The sequence below is a fragment of the Stylophora pistillata genome, chromosome 6 (genome assembly GCF_964205215.1).
Source record: "Stylophora pistillata chromosome 6, jaStyPist1.2, whole genome shotgun sequence".
NCBI classification, from domain to species: Eukaryota; Metazoa; Cnidaria; class Anthozoa; order Scleractinia; family Pocilloporidae; genus Stylophora; species Stylophora pistillata.
The window spans coordinates 21,254,782-21,273,873 of NC_142524.1; the positions used below are offsets into that span (position 1 = coordinate 21,254,782).

Consider the following 19,092-nt stretch of genomic DNA (forward strand, 5'->3'; position numbering starts at 1 on the left):
CTCAATACGATAACATTACCGTTTGATTCCATTGCGATACTGTTTGGTGAGACTGGATACTAGTTACTCTCGGTAGTGAAAAATTGTCGTTATAAAACGAGGCTCGCGTAACTTTGATTTCTCGTGTTGTAATAAGCCGTGCAATTGCAAAGTAGAAACAAAGCCGACTCCCCGCAAGCTTGGCGGTCCAGAACTTCGACGCACTGCTTTCATAGACATCTCAAACTAATTGCTCGAAAGGCTAGAGAATATCGATGGAATTTCATAGCCGTTTATCAACACAGTGATATATAAGAGACTCTATACTTAATTAACTTACTAAGAAAAACAAATAGTGAGCTGATGTTAAAGAGAGAAACATGTTTTGTATCGCTGCTTTCTCGGTTATTTCCCTTGAGCTGTCCGGAATAATGCTAGGAGTAACGTGCGAAAGAGGTAAGGATTACCTTTGTTATCTTCAATATACTTCTGAAATGCCATGTAATTGATAGGAAAAAGGAGAGAGTAGTGAGATATACGGTTGACAAATACATTATGCCTTACAACGAATCTTTTAATTCCTTAAAGCTAGAATTGTATCTGCCCTCAACATTTAAACAAAGAAGTTTAGCAAATCTTGCTCTTTCATCATCCAAGTTGACTGCAAGACGTTTCCTATTACACTTATGCCACTACTCGTAAGAGAACTCATAATACGACACCTACGAAACAATTTGCCTGGAACTTTACCCTTGAGAAAAACGCAGACGAGTAGCTATCTTTCCTATTCAGTTTAATTAAGTAGCGAGGGAAAGAAAAACCAAATAAATTAAAGAATATCTTATGCAGAATATCCCTCTGAAATATTCATATGTTTTGAAATCTTAGGAGTGTAGTGAATTACGTTCATTTGCCGCTTTATTTGAGTAATTAGTACGGTGGTTTTAGAAAGTGCGACGCATTCATCCATTCGGGGGAATTTATCCTTTGTAAGCATTTTGGGAAGAAGTTGCAAAGGAGAAGTCCTTGGATTCAACCTCGAGAAAAAGAAGGTCGCGACTCATGCTCAGGGACTTATGATCACGATCTTTCTTTCTCAGCGGGACTTTATCTAATAATAACTCTCTTGCATAACAATCTACAGGATGCTCACCTACAACCATTGTTTAACACTTAATTGGGTTTCTGCTTTGCCTTATTTGTGAATCTGCAAATTTCTGAAAGGGTTTTCTCGATCACAAACAATAGACAGCAATTATAAACAGTGCCTTTCTGCTTTAGAAAGGTAACGCATTTACAATCAAAGATAATTTGACCTTGAATTTTGAACATTAATTGAAATCTCAGCAGATAGGCTTCTCTTTCTTTGAAATCATAAATAAACAGTCACTTCAGTTCAGTGATGATTGAAAGGTGGTTAAAAGTAAAGAAAATAAAAGGGAACGAACGAACGAAAGAACCAAAGGACCAACGGGCCAACGGATCAACGGATCAACGGATCAACGGATCAACGGATCAACGGATCAACGGATCAACGGATCAACGGATCAACGGATCAACGGATCAACGGATCAACGGATCAACGGATCAACGGATCAACAGATCAACGGATCAACGGATCAACGGAAAAACGGACCCAAGGACCAAAGGACCGACGGATCAACGAACCAAACGGACAAACGGACCAACGGACCAACGGATCAACAGAACACCGGATCAACGGATCAACGTACCAACCAATAGTGGGGAACGATGCACGATTGGAAGGATGGGAAGAGGAATCCATTGTAATTGCTATCAGTTTGCTACTATTTTTTCTCTTTAGTTATTACTAATAGATAATAATCCTTACTAGTTTCCCAATATCTATTCCCTTTCGTTATAATTAAGAGGTAAATGACGCTGATTACCCTTTATTTCATAGTTGTTACAAATATATCCCATGCTTTCGTGAAAAACGAACTTCATCACCTGAGCGTTCCTTCAAGCCGGACGCTTTTGGCAACAGACGTCTTTGATTGTACGAGTCAATGTCTTCTTCTTCCTTCGTGCGTTTCTGTTAACCTAGCGCTGATGGCAGAAGCTGATGGGAGATACTGGTGCGAATTACTGTCATCTGATAAATACATAAACTCCGAAGACTTCAATAAAAACATGACGTCTCGTCATCTATTCAAAAAGGTAACTGGAATTCAAATGGAAAGAGCAAAATGCTATTCAAGACGAGCTTTGTTTAAAAAAGAAATGAATGGCTTGTTCAGTATTTCATGATAAGCAATAAGTAGCCGATCGCTCTTGAAATAGTTGCAAGAAAAGATTATGCCCACTATTTTGCCGCAAGGTGTCTGAATTAGTTGTGGTTTTTGTTTTATCTTCTCTTAGGTTCCGTGTACAGATGATAAAAAAAATATTGAAATTACAAAAATGCATTTTTGATCCTTTCACACTATTTTCGTTGCCAGTCACATTGTGTTTCAGCACCGTGTCAAAATGAGGGAACCTGTGTGGCGAACTATCAAGACGATACTTTTAAATGTCTTTGTCTACAGGGCTTTATTGGAGACTACTGTGAAACAGGTAAGGACCTATACAGTTTTAAAATGAAGCTATAACAGTTACATGCTAGAGCTGGGCATTGTTGCTCATTTTAAAGTGGCAACATCTGTCATTTTTGTTCTTGAACTTGATGTTGTTGTTGTCTCTCGTACTAATTTCCCGAATAACCTAACTTGCAGGTGCTACGTCGTGCAAACAGCTCTATGAAGCAAAAAAGTAGGTCACAAATAGTTAAATTTTCATTCGTTTCTTTCTCTCCTTTTACGATTAAAACTGAGTTTGCTTCCAAGTGTTCTGGAGACGGGTTTTCCTATTGCTCTAGACGCGAATAGCATCCCAATCCTATTCGAAAGAAAAAGTCTCTTCTTTGTGCTTATTTGGTTAAATTCGATTGTGAGAATGCCTGATAGTTCTACTTAACATCTCTACCAATAGTAGGTTATTCTGGGTACGTGGCATTATGGTAGTATGGTAAGCGTTGTCTTTTTTTCTGATTGTTCACAAGGTTTAACAAAACTCAAATGGCCACCCTAAGATTTGGTTCAACACCTACTTCTGTCATGTGTCACGTGGGAGATTTTGGATGTGGGCCTGGGGCATGGACAACCGTGCTGAAGACTGATGGCAATAAGGTAATTGGCAATGATGAGCGTTCGGTATATTTCAATCAGTCAAGTAATGGTCATGGAAATACGATGAGCATTTTACGATTAAGATAAGAAACGACTTTGTTGTCTGTTTTCCTTCTTTCTAAATTTTTATTTGTCCGATTGTCTCTGTTTTTATGATACGACGTACCTTCATCAATTCAGAAAACCTTCCGTTTCGACTCCGCTTACTGGAGTAATACAAACGAATATAATCTCGATGGAGGTTCAACTGGGTTTGACACACAAGAAACCAAGCTGTCGACCTATTGGAACACGCCTTTCTCTCAAATCTGTCTCGGTATGAAGGTCAGCGAGCAACTTAATTTCGTTGTCCTCAACAAACAAGCCAGCTCTCTGTTCTCACTAATCGCTGACGGGTCTCACCGCTCCACCTCACTGGCTCGTTACACATGGAAAACGCTCCTTGGTTCAAAGGGCTCCTTACAGTTGCGGTGCAACAAGCAGGGTTTTAACTCAGTATGTAAACAATGTAGAGTCAGAATCGGTATCGTTTCCAATAACGAGTACAACTGTGAAAGCTGTGATTCCAGAATTGGCTTTGGTGCAAGTGGACCTCCGTATGACTCCAGCACATGTGGTAACGAAGCTAAATGGTACCCTGATAATGGAAATAGAAACATAAAAGCTATGGGCTACGTATTAGTGCAGTAAAATGCAAATTGTAGACACACTCCACCAAGAAAGTGTAAAAGAAGGAACCTTAACAATTCTTTTGAACAGCGATAGCGCTTCCTTTAGGAAAAAGAGCTATTTATATCATTTTGTCCAGTAGATATTTCAACTACTTGTGCACCTCTCGGGAGTTTGGGGCATGGATTGTTTTATTTCTAAATAATAATTGTGCTTTGTTTGTTCGTTTTTTTAATCTTAATGAATATTCCCCGTATGATAAAGGAATTGAGGGAGTCACCCCTATCAAAATAATCCATATCCAACATCAGTGAGCTACGTGCCTAGCTTTTTTAGCCTATGCAGGTTCTATTTCAGAGCTCGAAAAAAGAAAAAAAATATTAATACAGTATTACTAAGATAGTTCATAGCGTTGAAGGTGTACTCTGAATGGCTACTCAAACTCCAAATATCCTTTTGTATTCACCTCCGAACAACTTGAGCGGGATTTGCGCCCAAAATATTGTAATCATTGCAGAAATAAATAGGTTTGATTCATCTTAGTGTGTTATTATATCTCACTGTTTTGATTTATACTAAAACAATTGGTCACCCCAGTGCCGGAGGCTACTGGTAGATATTTACCCCGCTGCTTGGTAGCTTGTTAAATATCTGCCACTAACCACCTCAACTTCAGCGAATAGTTGTTAATTGGAATCAAGAGCGAAGTAAAGTTGCCATGCGTTGAAGATTTATGATTCACGATTTTTACAGTGGATCGGCGAGATGGGGATGCGTTATCACTCCCATGACTGCGGCATTCGAAAAGAATGCTCTGCAGGGGCAATGTCAGTTTTCCTTTAGACTCGCAAAAGAAAAGTACTGGAAGAGTCCTTTACGGAGAAATTCTATCAGAGAGTAATCGAACTGTACCGTCGAAAATTATTCCATTGCGTAAGTTTATGTTTTAAGGAAGTAAAACTAGCCTCAAAAGTTTGTGTAACTGACGCAATAGAGCAGCGCGCGACCTTCAATTTAGCTGCACGCGCGGCCTCGTAACATTACGTTTTAGTTTAAAGAATTTATTATCTTTCATTAGAACTAAAGCGAAAGCGCCGTGACAGCCCGCAAGCTGTATAGAGGTTTAGTTGTTTTTCTTCTCATATCAGTTAACGCAAAATATTTCAACTGAAAGCGAAGCTTTAGCTGCCGTGCTTAAAACCTGTTCATTGTTCTTGTGATAGCAGCAATAAGGTTAATATTTTATGCCTTTTTAGTTTATTTAATTAGGCAATTTGTATCCGTTTTCCTTTGATTGTGAATTATCGTTTTCTTGAAGTAAGTTAAGACTTAAAAATTTTAGTCTAAGCGAAAGTTACTTACGAAATCGTTGTACCGTTAATTGTAAATCGTTATTATACCTCTGTCATATAATTTTTGAGTCGCATGAAATGTATTTATATCCGATTATTTACACCATCTCATTTGTAATTTGTTTGTACTTTTATTTTAGTTCTCACAGTGTTCGTTTAGCAAAGTGTTCATGGTTAAAGAAGTTGAATAAATTTCACGAACATCAGTTTGTGAACGTTGTGATTACTGGAGCAATAGTTTGTTCTAAGATAAATACTTGGTACAAAAGTACTGCCTGGGCCTTACGTTTAACGAGTCATTTGGTGAATTAACCCCAACCTCAAGCCTCGGTTAGCGGTTAGATGTTAACAGTTTTGAAAATTTTAGGTTTTTGATCGATGTCGGCTTTCTCCCAAAAAATGCGATAATATACAAAATGTGGGTCAAAGCGGTCCTTTTAAATGTCATTCTTCGCCTTTGTGATATGGGAATTAAATCGTACTCGCGAGAAGAAACTGAAGGCCTAACTTTAAACGACAAAACAGTTGTGAATCTTCGTCATAGTATAAAATTACTCAATACATTACGGAACCTGGCAATTTTTACCTATCAGTCGAACTGCGTTTACGAAGATCCGGAAGGTTATCCCGAAATTGAGGCATTACATTTTGGCCACATAAAGGGGCCCATATATATATAAATATATATATATATATATATATATATATATATGTATCAAAACTAAAGCAGTGACATAAGACTAAACAATCAACGCGTAATCAATCACTCGTTTATGGAAAACAAATTAGGGGTCAAGTCTTTAGAACTTATAAACTTAAGCATGGTAAGACAAACATAAGCATGACATTACAGTTTGTTAGACATTTAAGAATTAATATTAGCGAGAAAAACACACAACGTTTCGATGACTCCATGTCATCATTCTCAAGTGAGAAGAGAATAAAAATGAATAGTTAATTTATTCGGTACGAAGGTGAGAAATGTAAAAAGTTAAATTTTTTTTTTAAAAGTTTCTCGCTAATATTTATTCTTAAATGTCTAACAAAATCTAATGTCATTCGAATATTGAAACGCGAAGACAAGCTGCATTTATTCAGATGACTTGAAGATTGTAGCAAGAAACAAGTTAAATGTGATGGAACTATCGAGTTTCTTCATCTTTGTCAGAATTTCAAACTGACACCGACCTTTGCCAAAGTCGACCAGACAAAGTCTAAAAAGTGGTCTAACGCATCCGAGCAGTTCAGTGCGAATGTCATCAGAGAGGAACTCGGATCAAAGCTCAAACAGAAGGCAACCTTGAAAGATGAGATCAACGCGATTTATGACGAAATACGTCTTAACTGCTCGCCGCTCCAATACATGTACATCGTAAGAACTATGGCAAACCTACGGAAGAAAGACATCGAGAGTGTAATGGCCAATCATACCAACAAGATAATAAGACTATTGAACAAGGATCATGATGTCGACAAGCACAACCACAACATCTCGTCACACAAACTCTTATTCTTCCAAAAGCTTGTTCTCTCCCGAGGTTTAAAGTTCTCCTTTCCACAACGCATATCTGCCATCGAGATAAAAGCTAGTTTGAAAAGCTCTACTGGAGACTGGAACGGACACTTGTTGATGACAAGAAAGAGTTAACTGCAGCAACCCTCCGTTCTATTGCACTTAATTACATCGAGTGCAAATCACCGAAGCCGCCAAAACCACTGCAAAGGGCTATAAAGCAGTTGAAACGACTTGACAACATCGTCGTCACGAAGCCAGATAAAGGTACTGGTGTAGTCATCATGAACAAATCTGATTATGTTAACCTGCTGAGCCAGGCATATATCAATGATACATCGAAGTTCACACCTGTTAGCCTGCAGAGACCAAAAACGAGAGGCCGCCCAGTAAAGCATTACCACCCTCTATTGGAGAAGGAGAAGCACCTTGCATCTGTTGTACGGAGGATCTTACCAAAGCAGATTGCCGACTGTGTTTGCCAGGCTGGCTCACGCCTTGCCAATCTTTATGGACTCCCTAAGACACAAAAGGAGAATCTATTGATGAGACCTATCCTATCTGCCGCCGGCACTTACAATTATGCCCTCGTCAAGTGGCGGCACTTACAATTATGCCCTCGCCAAGTGGCTTGATGACAAACTGAAACCCCTCTCAAGCAATCGCTACACAATATCAGATACCTTCTCCTTCGCCGATGAGATTCAGAACCTAGTCATCGACGAGAATGACATTCTGGTATCCTATGACGTCACGTCACTATTCGCTAATGTGCCGCTTCAAGAAACGATCGAAATCATCGCTGAGAAGGCGTTCGCTGACAACTGGTTTAATACTACACACGACCTCAGCATTACAAAGCCTGAACTGGTTCAACTTCTAGAAGTTGCAACTATGAATCAACTATTCCCATTTGATGGCAATCTTTACGAGCAGATCGACGGTGTGGCCATGGGTTCTCCATTGGGCCCACTTATGGCAAACACATTTCTCTGTTCTATCGAAGAGAAACTAGATCAAGACAACAAGCTCCTTGAATTTTACAGAAGGTACGTGGATGACACGTTTGCTATTGTCACAAGCGTACGAGCGGCAGAAGATTTATTATCAACGCTAAATAACTGCCATCCGTCCATACACTTCACCATGGAGCTGGCATCTGGAAACAAGTTACCTTTTGTCGGTATGAAAGTGCTCAAGAAAGGCTGTAAACTAGAAACTAGTGTTTATCGGAAACCAACAAACACAGGCCTATTGCTTCATCACCAGAGCCACGTCGATAAAAGGTACAATAAATCACTACTTAAGACCATGTTGAATCGTGCATTCCGTCTTTCGTCCACATGGGAGTCCTTCAAATCTGAATGTGATCATCTAAAGATGATGTTTACAAACCTCAAGTATCCCGACCACCTCATCAATTGCACCATCTCTCACTTTGTCACCTCAGTTAGGTCGGAAAACCCTGGAGTGCAAGCTCAATTATCCATCAACGAAAATGCTGTTCACCGAGTGGTTTTGCCTTTTAAAGATCAAAAGTCAGCTGACGCAGTGAAAAGGCAATTATCAGATCTAAGCAACAAAATCGATCACACCCTTCATCCCGTGTTCAAGAGTCGCAAAATCTCTGAAGATCTCAGAGTACGTGAGCCTAAACCTCCTATAGTTAGCCAACAATGCGTTGTATATAATTATAAGTGTGATCTGTGTGATGCAGAGTACGTCGGGTACACCAGCCGGCATTTACATCAACGAATTAATGAGCAACGTAATTCGGCCATCGGCAAACATCTAAAGAACGACCACGGCCTACAAACCATCGGCGACCTGACCAAGCATTTCAACGTACTTAAAAAGTGCACCGGGAAACTGGACTGTTTAGTTCATGAAATGCTTTTCATAAAGAAGATGAAGCCCTCTTTGAACAGACAATCAGATTCCATATGCGCGAAACTATTTATTTAATAGTTTACATTTATGAACTCAACGCCCGCAATTATTTATTTAAATTTAAAAAAAAAAAAAATTAACTTTTTACGTTTGTCACCTTCGTACGGTATAAATTGACTATTCATTTTTATTCTCTTCTCACTTGAGAATGATGACATGGACTCATCGAAACGTTGTGTGTTTTTCTCGCTAATATTTATTCTTAAACATAAGCATGGTAAGATAAAACCTCTAGTGACGTTTTTTGCCACATTCTGGTCGATCGTTAATAAAAAAAATATACCATTGACCAATGTTTAAACACTTTTCGTTTTAACCGAAGGTGACCACAAAATCCACTGTTTAATTTTTGGTATTTTGCGCTTAGAGCGGGTTGGATTCAATTCATCCTGATTAGGGATTCTTTTCAGAAGGTTTTTAGTTATGCACAGGATTGCACAATAGAGAACAATTTTATTGAAATAGTGAAGATTTTAATATTTAAAGCAAACTTGGCTAATCTATGCGACAAGTACTAATTTTAATCTGATATATAACTTGACTAGTCTGTCCCGCTATGCTGGTAGAGTGAATATAGGGAATACTATATTCGCTCTACCAGCTCTACTACAACCGCCTCCCGGTTAGTTCAATTGGTTAGAGCGCTGGATTGTGTTGTGCGGGAGGTCGAGGGTTCGAGCCCCGGCCGGACCAATACTCATGGTCTTAAAATAAGTGAGGAGAATTTGCTACCTTTCTATAATATCAAGAAATGGATCGATATTCTAGTCTTCTCGGATAAGGACGAATACACCGTAGGCCCCGTCTCCTGCAGGGTTAGGGGTAGGAGACGTTAATTTCCCACGCACAAGATTACTGTGTGGTGGATGTCCTCCCCTGGGGGGGGATGGGAGGGAAGGTGAGATCGTTACATGGACTGAAGCGACTGCCAGGGGCGCCTGATAATGCTGACGTCCGATCTCAACCTTATCATTGTAACTAGACACGTTTGTTGTTTAGAGTGCTTAAGACTTTCTGACTTTCTACTATAATCAACACGTAAAAGCTGTTTTACCTATATGCCAGATGATATCAATCATTCAATTACATGAACCTTTAAAATCAGATTCTCTTTCTGAGACTCTCAAATTAGATTCAGCAATGTAATTTAGTTGTTTGTTCTTGTTGATTTTCTTTTCTTGTTTGCTAGTAAAAGGAATTGAATTAAGATAACTTATTTTTCAGCCAGTTGTGATTAATAGGTTAAATATTCCTCTCAATGTCTTGAAGCAGCGTTTCAGTATTGATCCAGTGTTTTATCATTGTCGAAAACTTAACTAATTAAACGTGTGGGCAACATTTTATAAGCACACTTAGTAGAAGGTAACGAGGACAATTGATAATTTCCTTTCCTCTGGTTTCCTGTCGTGTTTAGTTCCATGCTAATTTCACGGCACTTGATCTATATTATCTCTAGGATGTCAGTGCAATTATGCGCACCTGCACACGACTAAAAATTTGGTGGAATTCGCTCTATTGATTGATTTTTTTTTTTTGATATGTGCTTTAACAGGGCAGGCGTTTATTTCCATGTTTCATTTGGATTGCATAGAAATGTCCTAAAATTTGCTAAAAAATGGACTGAAATTGCCTTCTGTAATTCTCTCGCGCCTCGAGTATTTTAACTAATACTAATCTTATATTAAGATATTTAGTCTTGGGAAGCATAAAACAAACTTAGTCTTAATTATAAGGCAATAAATATCATGATGAAATGATTATTTTCCTGTCTTCTTACATCAGATTTGTTGCCTTTTTTACTGCACTAAAATATATCCCATGGCTTTAATTTTTTTGCTCCCGTTATCTGGCTCCCATGGTCCAGCTTCATTTCCACATGTGTTAGAGTCATCAGGGCTTCCCGCCAAACCAAAACCGATCCTGGAATCAGGGCTGCCACAATTGGGTTCGTTATTTCCCAAGATGCCAAGTCTAGCTTTTGATCTCGCAGGATGGATCATTGAGTTAAACCCTTCCTCGTTGCAGTTGAGCTGTAAAGATGCTTGCGAGCCAATGAGTGTTTTCCACGTGTTTCTACCCAGTGAAGTTGAGCGGTGTTGCCCATCAGCGATCAATGAGTGCAGAGAGTCGGCCTGCTTGTTAACGACAATGAAGTTGATCTTTTGGTTGATTTTCATACCGAGACAGATCCTGGAGAAGGATGTGTTCCAGTAGGTAGATAACTTTGTCTCGTGTGAATCAAACCCAGTGCCCCCTCCAGATGGCATGTATTCGATTTTGTTGCTCCAATACGCCGAGTCAAAATGAAATGTTCTCTGAAAAATGCCATGAAGTTTGCTCATTATTTTTAATATATATATAACAAATTGGCAGCCATGAAGATATTCAGTAAATATCAACTTTCATCCTTTTCACTCCTAGTTACAACGAGCGAAGACAGTCCACGCTATTACACCTAGATCTTAATGGCTTACAAAGCCGTTGAGTGGATCATAATCCATCAGTCATACAAACACGCTTATCTACAAAAAATATTAGTCTAGGAGCAACCTCCCGTTCAACCCTACCGTCGATGAGCTCCTACATTGAAGCTGCGAGGAAACGGTCGGCTAAGGGAAAAAACGTCCACTCAAAAAAGGTATTTTATAACAAGCAAACCTTGTGTCCGTCAATCTTCATGACAGTTGTCCATCCCCCATCGCCACATCCAAAATTTCCCATGTGACAATAAACAACAAATGGTTTTGAGTCAAGGTGTAGTGTAACCATTCCACTTAAAATCGACCTGTGAGAGTTAAACCAAACGAAAGTAGGACAAGTTTTTAAAGGTTTTGGTTATAAAAAGTATAACCGCTTATACCCTAGCCTCATACTTATTATTGTAAGAGATCAAAGTTTTAGGGCATCAGGAAAGAGAAACCACATCGACTTCTTAAGATTTAATGTTTTTTTTTAAAATTGTATATACGTATAGTTATTGTAACATTATCATTAAAAAAAGAGTCAAAACTAAAAAGCCAAACTCAAATGTAAATGTGTATCTTTTATTAAGGCTTGGAACCTCTTAAAATTTATGAATACTCTCAAGAATTTCAGTGTTTAGAATTTTTCAGTGAAAATTTTGTGACAATTGAAAGGCTGTCGGAAATACACCCAGAGAGTAATTTCATATGCTATGGAATTCCTATTTGGCGATTTTCCTTTTTTGCATTTGCTCTTTTCCTTTGAGGACGATAGTGCAAATGAGAGAAGATATTGACAGAGGTAGACTGGTTTATCTGTGAATCTCTACTCACGTGTTCCTGTCGTACGCCTCTTTACAAGTCATAGCTACAGGAAAGAAAATACTGATTTTATTTCACGTGTCTTTACTTTCACGATTAATGCTATAAAGCTGAGCCAAAGTATGACAGCTTTAATAATTACCCTTATAGAATAGAAAGTTGCAAAAAACATCACAACTCGTGCTCACTGTTAAATTCCACAACCCTGTTACTGAGTTCGATCACTTTGGCACCTGAAATCATGAACTATTTTGTAATCTGTCTCTGTCCCTTTGGGTTGTTTTAATGGCATGAGTGATTTAGTAAAAAAGTAAGGTTTTTACCAGTTTTCGTGCAATTCTCCCCATTGAATCCAGCTTTGCAGGGGCACTTGTAAGATCCTATGGTATTGCTGCAGAAAGCATTATCACTGCAGTCGTATTTTCCGTCCGAACATTCATCCAAATCTCAAAAAGGTAAACAAAAATTAGCAATAATGATGATAATAGCAATAATGATATTAATAATGATAATGAAATGTGAGATATATAAAATGAATATGTGTGCGTGCGTGTGTGTGTGTGTGTGAGTGTGTGTGTGTGTGTGTGTGTGTGTGTGTGTGTGTGTGTGTGTGTGTGTGTATGTATTTCGTTAGGTCTGTCTTCTTGTCTTGAATTCAAAACGGAACCAAGAAGAAGTCTTCGCTACTCTAACGTTCCCGTGCATGCTGATTTCAGAGTAACAACAACAACAACAAAAACAAATATAATTATATCTCATAGCGATATTTTTACATGTACCTTCGTCACATGTCGGACCCTTGAGTCCAGCAGGACACAAACATCGATAGCCTTTGTCGGTAAAACCGCTTTGACAAGTGGCGTTGTTCTTGCATGGACTTTCAAGGCAAGCATTCTGACAAAGACGTTAACAGCAATAATAATAATGATAATAATAATGATAATGATAATAATAATAATAATAACGATAATAGTGATAATAATAATGATAATAATACTGCTAATGATAATAATTAGAATTAACGTCATCGTAGTTATCACCATCATCATTTTCATGTGCATATATAGATAAATGAGCCAAATTTCAGCCAAACTAAGAACGTTTTACTTTAAAAGACACTTACCTCGACAGCAAAATAAAAAGAGCTTTCATCTTCTCTCCAATCGTCTTCGTGTCTCTCATGAGTAACATCATTCAGCTCACATTTGTACTTCCCATTTCCATCCATTCGTTTGTCAAGATTAAAGCTGACGCAGTAAGGTTCCATATGACACTCCGCTTCACAGAACTTCTTTACTTTGACTTCAGCTATGCGAATTATATGATTTACCAGGCGTTTCCCGTCAAAGGCCCTCTCTGGCTTAAACTCGAGGTGACGGCAATGGTCTTCTTCTGAAAAGCACGAATATCATAAACATGAAAGCAATGACTAACACTTATTCTATCCTGTAGAACAAGGTAAGGAATGGGTTCCACAAAAATTCAAAATGACGTACATATGCAGACCTTCGTTAGAATTTACATGATACCTTAAGAAAGGAAACTAAGAAGTAAAACGTAGTAAATATAGTGTGGAACGAAGGGGCTCTTTTGAACGAGGCGACCATCTCGCGGAACGAAGCGACCATTTCGAGGGACGAACTGACTATTTTGTGCAAAACATTGACCGTTAGATGGAACGAAGTGACTTTGAACGAAATGACCATAGAACGAAGTGACCGTAAATCGAGTACAATGGAACTCCTCTAACTATAACTCTCAAGGGAAACAAAAGATGACTCGAGTTAGCGAAGATTAAGTTATCGGTATTGTTTTGAATTTCAATTACTCTGTTAATATTTAATCAGATTCATGGCCTTACCGATCTTGCACGATCAACAGAACTTTTAGTTTGGGATGTTAAGCTAAAGGTATTGCGTGTTCGTAAATGTTATCACGTTCATATCAATCCCGAATGTTGGACTAGGACTTGTTATTTAGCTGTGTTGTGAAACTTGACGTTCTATGCACAGAGTTCGGGTCTTCAGAGTAAATTTGCGCCAAGGGAGTGTGAAATTGACTCGAGTTAAAGTACTTCGAGTTAGCTGATAGCAAATTATCGGGAAAATGGGGTCAAATCTAAAGGAGATCGGATCTTGTTCGAGTAAGCGGGGGTTTCGAGTTAACCAGGTTCGAGTAAGCGGACTTCTACTGTATTTCATGACTACGTAATGCTACCACCTTTAGAGTAAACAAGGAAAAATAATTTACACTCAATCAGCAATAACATACGAGAATGGACCTAAAGTCTAAGCTCATATCGGCCAAGACTGAGGTGATTGGCCCAGTAGTATATCACACTTATTTGAGATATGTTCAATATAGCACTCCAGTCATTTTCATTCAACAAAAAAAAAATTAAAACCTCCTTCCTTCTTTGTTATTTTGTTTATGATTGGAAGGAAAAAATAAACCGAGTTGAGTAAAAAATATCTTGCACATTAATGCTCTTTGGAGATAACCTATATGTACGAATCTTGTTATATGACGTGATTCTTGTTCCTAAAGAGGCCGTGAGCGTGAATGCTATCCCTTTTGTTGTAAGTGACGCTCCCCACAACGAAGGCAAGATTGAAAATTAGTAATTCAAATTTAAACTTAAAGGCTGGGTTAACTGAAAGGGTTTTTTTTCTATTGTAAAGTTAAAAAAAAGAAAAACATTGACATGAATACTCAAAAATCTACCGAATAACTACCAATATACGCAATCCCTTCACTCAAAAGCAAAACCCAGTAGAAAGGTAATATTCTGTTAAGTTGATTAAAAACTGACCTTGGGATCTTGCAATCATAGGAAATAGGATGAAGATTTCTAGCAGAAGAAAAAGAATACAGATAAACTCCATGACCCAAATGTAAGTTGTAACCTCTTTTTTTCTTTAGATATTATACAAATTACAGAGTAACCCCAGTTTTCTGCTCGTTTCAAACTTACTGCTTGGGCAGTAACAAATCGAGACGAGTACTCATGCAATATACATGTATATATCAGCCAGAGTGTAAGTTAACCTCCTCCCCGCTGGCATTTTTTAACACCTGCTTGCCAGAGTGTAGTGAGAGTGAAATAGATTTTACCCACAGATTTCATCATCAAGGTGATTTTGGAAAATAAATGCAAATACATGAACAGTTCGGCTTGATTCGATTTAACATCAACTAGGATGCCTTGCATATGGGATATCCTGGGTGATGAAAAAAATTGTTATCAAGAAATTTGTGTAATAGAAGACAGTAGACGATTATCAAACTTTGAATGGAAATTGTGACAATAATCATTGTATTCTTAAAAGTTAGCAAATTCGTGCTCCCCTGACTATGTTTGGGTTTACTAAGTAATATAAAGGGAATATATGTTCTCCTGGTAATATACAATCAATATAACGAGGTGACAGAACGTTTTCAGTATTGTTTTACTTAGATCCTCTAACGGCTAATTTAACAGAAAAGGATCAGTCTTGAGGCTCTAAACATTTATTGGCGAAGGAAGTTTCCTGAACAATAACTAAAGCAGGCGGCAACACTACGGGGTTTAAAAGGGAATAGAAAACAAGCAAACAAACAAACAAGAGAAACAATCAAGTATACAGGTCCTAATTCTTCTAAAAAATCCGAGACAAACCTCGCACATATTCATATCTCAACGTTGAGGTTCGATGAACATTGCTGCTTGCCGCTTAAGATTATTAATGATAAGGATTATGACGACCACATGTTTACCATTGATTCGGAAAGTTAGCTATTCATTCTGATTTTCAATGTTTTTCTTTTCTTTAAAGGTGCTGCTTTTTTTCCCTTTCTTCATTATATAATGTTCTCATTGCTCTCAAATAAGCAGCTCTTTATGATATTGATGAACAATCAACCGAAAAACACCTTCATTATACTAAGTTACAGTGAAAGGCAAAACCACAGCATGACCCTCTTTTGTTTGTTTGTTGTTTGTTTGTTCGTTTGCTAGTATTTTTTGTCTCTTTCCAATGTTCTGTTATTATTATTATTATCATTATTGTTATTGTCATTATTATTATTATCATTATTATCATTGATGTAGTTCTGTTTGTTTGTTAGGTTTTGTCCGTTTTCAACCATCTATACATTTGGTTGAGGTGCTGATGCTATTTACATTTTCCTCCTCTTGTACTCCTTTTTCTTGCTACAGCACCAATATATAGCCCATAGCGTTAGTGTTTTTATCTCCATTATCTCCTCCAGGTCTGGCTGCGTTGCGGCAAGTGTTGTTTTCATGAGAATATCCCCCTGTGCCGAATCTGATTCTAGAATCACAGCTTCGACAATCATTCTTTTCATTACCTAGGATACCAATTCTTGCCTCGGAGAACTCTGCGTTAAACTCACGAACATAATCGGCATCTGCATTGTATCCCTCCTTGTTACAATTTGGTTGCATAGAAGCAGAAGGACCAATAAGGCTCTTCCACTTTTGACGACCCCGTGATGTGCTACGATATTTCCTGTCAGTGATCAGTGAGTACAGAGAGCCGGCCGTCTTATTGATGACGATAAACCTGAGTTTTTGGGTGATCACCATACTAAGACAGATTTTGGAGAAGGATGTGCTCTAGTAGGTCGGTAACTTGGTCTCTTTTGAATCAAACCCAGTCTTGCCTCCTTGAAGGTGAAACTCCTTTTTATTTTCCCAGTTTGGAGAGTTGTAATGAAATGTGGTCTAGGTAAAAATGCAAAAAGTTATTCGGGACTGCCAGCTGAAAAGATCAAACATCAGGGTTATTGCTCGTGGTCTTGCAAGAAGGCGCATCGAACTGCTCAAATTACGTGACATTGCATTTATCATATTCCTAATCAGTGTTCTAACGATAATAAGTAAGTAATAAGTTGTATTATTACACCGCTCGCAGCGCCGGTGTTCTGATTGGCTACCAGAGCGGGTAAGATGGACCCATCTTGCCCACTCGGGATGTGGAGTGTGGAGCAATACTCCTGCGACTAATATTTACAAGCTTCAACTTGTTCAAAATTTTGCAGCCAGGATTATCTTGGGACTCCGCAAATATGAGCATATCTCTGCAGGTTTAAGATCACTTCGATGGCTACATGTCAAACAAAGACTATGGAAAATGATACAGTTATGATGCACAAATGTCTCAAAGGACGGTCACCTAGTTATCTGTGAAATAAATTTTCAACTAGAGCGACTATTCATGATAGACAGACGAGATATAGAAATAGTTTAAATATTCCATCTAGTAGAATCAATGCTGGGCAACGCGCGTTTTATTATCGTGGCGTAAAAGTATGGAATAATTCAAGTAAAGATTTAAGGAAAATCACGAGTACTGTAAGGTCTTTAGGAGACCTTTAATTAATGAACTGATCTGCAACACGAACGATCTTGGATGATAATTGTTGTTTGCATATAGTAATTAAGTAATATATAAGTAATATGAAATTATATATTTATTAAGTTATTTATTTAGTTTTACTATTTTTAATATCAGGGATGCTCAATAAAGTGTATGTATGTATGTATGTATGTATTGCCCGCATTGATCCTACGCATGAAAAAAATTGAATTAGAACTACGTTCGTAATTCTTGGATAATTTTGGCGATGGAAACGCAAAAAGTGGCAATGGTCGTCAAAACAAAGAAAACAGAAACGACTCTCGTGAATTTGTTGTGCTACAAATACAGTTGGCTTTCTCTCTGGGCTCTCGAAGTAAATAAGTCTACTAATTCTTAATAAAGCGAAATCCTTTTTTCGATATAACAAATCCTTTATAAACCAAGCTTGTTCGGTCAAGATGGCTGGATATTAGCCACTTTTCGCATTTTTATGGACCTCGACCTCGTCTCGAACAGTAATTATGCAAAAAAAGAACTCGGCCAATATCCAGCCATCTTGACCTCACGCTTGGTTAATAACCTGTATAAACAATATTTGAGTAAGCAATGGGCCATTTACGAATTACCATTTTCAGATAAGGCCTGATGCTCAACCATTCTTACATTATTGAGTTTAATTTGCTTTTGAATCAAAGTGAATGAAAATGCTATCCCAGGTAGGGTAATGCACGCCATCATCTTATACTAGGTGTTGCTTATGTCATGAGATGTATAGTTGTATGTACTCTGTCTAAAGGTAATTGAATAGATATGTTTAGGGTATATAGTTATGAAGGAGTTTGTTTGTGAATATTGCTATTGTACACGCTTTCCAATGTTGTCCAATCGCTTCCGTTGTCAGGGATTTCTAACTTCTCGCCCGTCTATATTTTTCTTGGTCGATAGTATTTTCGGAAAGGTGAAAAGTTCGCACGATGAAGGGAAGATTTTTGTCTGATTCATTACCCCATTTAAAGGAAGAGAAGAAAATGTCTTGGATACGTTGTCCATGATAAAACTTTCCCAATAATCAAACCCGCATCTTTGATCTATCTAAGATGGGCAAAACAAGTTTGACTGGCTTCCAAAAATGAGCTATATCACATATCATTTTATATTGAGACCGTAAAGGAAGAAGATGGGAAAAACTGACCTTGCTTCCTTTCATTTTCATGACTGGCGTCCATCCTCCATCTCCGCATCCAAAATTTTCCATGTGACAGAAAATGGGTACTGGTTTAGATTCAACGAGCAACGTAATCTCACCATTCGCTTTAGTTTTCTAGAGATAATTTATAGAGTGTGATACTACAGGTAATGATAAATGAAGTGTCATTAATAAAAAATGAATTGTTGTTCATTACCCACATTTTGACGCTAAGCCTTAAAATGCCACATCGATTTATAAGTCATGTCATAGGTGTTACCTTCCAATTTGTAAGATACCGTCGCAATTTACATAGCTGAGCAATCCAAGACACCATACTTTTGTAAATTGATTTTCCGAGGGGAGTGCTGTCTCCTTGTTTTCATCATTATCTTTCTTTATGTTAGTTGAGTTTTTTCAGTCAGTCCGTAGAGAGCTCTAACTTACGCCATCAATCTTTTCTTTTTTTTCACGTTGCCATCTAATAACAAGTGAATAAGAGTCCATTGCCGTTTCGCTCTCCAAAAAACGGACAAGGAAAAGTAACCCATAACATTGAAATTATCTGATCACGCCATAATGATCTTCTTTTCAAACTTTACCAAGAA

At 38.0% G+C, this 19,092-nt stretch overlaps 3 protein-coding genes and 1 long non-coding RNA gene across 8 annotated transcripts; 3 read left to right on the top strand and 1 right to left on the bottom strand.

Annotated features, from left to right (window-relative positions):
• The first annotated feature begins 52 nt into the window (after positions 1-52).
• LOC111345631 (uncharacterized) lies at positions 53-11,665 on the top strand. Of its 4 annotated transcripts, none has more exons than XM_088724811.1 (6): positions 53-435; positions 1,904-2,160; positions 2,442-2,556; positions 2,715-2,751; positions 3,041-3,167; positions 3,348-5,394. In XM_088724811.1, exons 1-6 carry the CDS (start codon positions 360-362, stop codon positions 3,855-3,857), a joined length of 1,122 nt encoding a protein of 373 aa, XP_088580937.1. In that variant the 5' UTR covers positions 53-359; the 3' UTR covers positions 3,858-5,394. The 4 variants fall into 4 exon arrangements, with proteins under 4 accessions (XP_088580937.1, XP_088580938.1, XP_088580936.1 ...); XM_088724812.1 differs by lacking the exons at positions 53-435; positions 3,348-5,394 and adding exons at positions 487-1,766; positions 11,073-11,665; XM_088724810.1 differs by lacking the exon at positions 53-435 and adding an exon at positions 487-1,766 and having other exon boundaries at positions 2,529-2,556.
• On the top strand, positions 6,971-9,262 carry LOC148728744 (uncharacterized). Of its 2 annotated transcripts, none has more exons than XM_088724807.1 (2): positions 6,971-7,291; positions 7,329-9,262. In XM_088724807.1, exons 1-2 carry the CDS (start codon positions 6,986-6,988, stop codon positions 8,664-8,666), a joined length of 1,644 nt encoding a protein of 547 aa, XP_088580933.1. In that variant the 5' UTR covers positions 6,971-6,985; the 3' UTR covers positions 8,667-9,262. The 2 variants fall into 2 exon arrangements, with proteins under 2 accessions (XP_088580933.1, XP_088580934.1); XM_088724808.1 differs by having other exon boundaries at positions 6,981-7,269; positions 7,301-9,262.
• LOC111346971 (uncharacterized) lies at positions 10,115-13,309 on the bottom strand. The gene is made up of 6 exons (XM_088724819.1): positions 13,059-13,309; positions 12,715-12,829; positions 12,259-12,381; positions 11,948-11,981; positions 11,310-11,436; positions 10,115-10,966 (listed from the first exon to the last, which is right to left on the bottom strand). The coding sequence occupies exons 1-6, from the start codon at positions 13,200-13,202 to the stop codon at positions 10,448-10,450; spliced, it is 1,062 nt and encodes a 353-aa protein (XP_088580945.1). The 5' UTR covers positions 13,203-13,309; the 3' UTR covers positions 10,115-10,447.
• A 75-nt stretch (positions 13,310-13,384) lies between these two features.
• LOC148728745 (uncharacterized) lies at positions 13,385-18,697 on the top strand. The gene is made up of 3 exons (XR_015988635.1): positions 13,385-13,845; positions 14,769-14,829; positions 16,187-18,697. It is a non-coding gene; the product is annotated as an uncharacterized LOC148728745 (long non-coding RNA).
• The last annotated feature ends 395 nt before the right edge of the window (positions 18,698-19,092 follow it).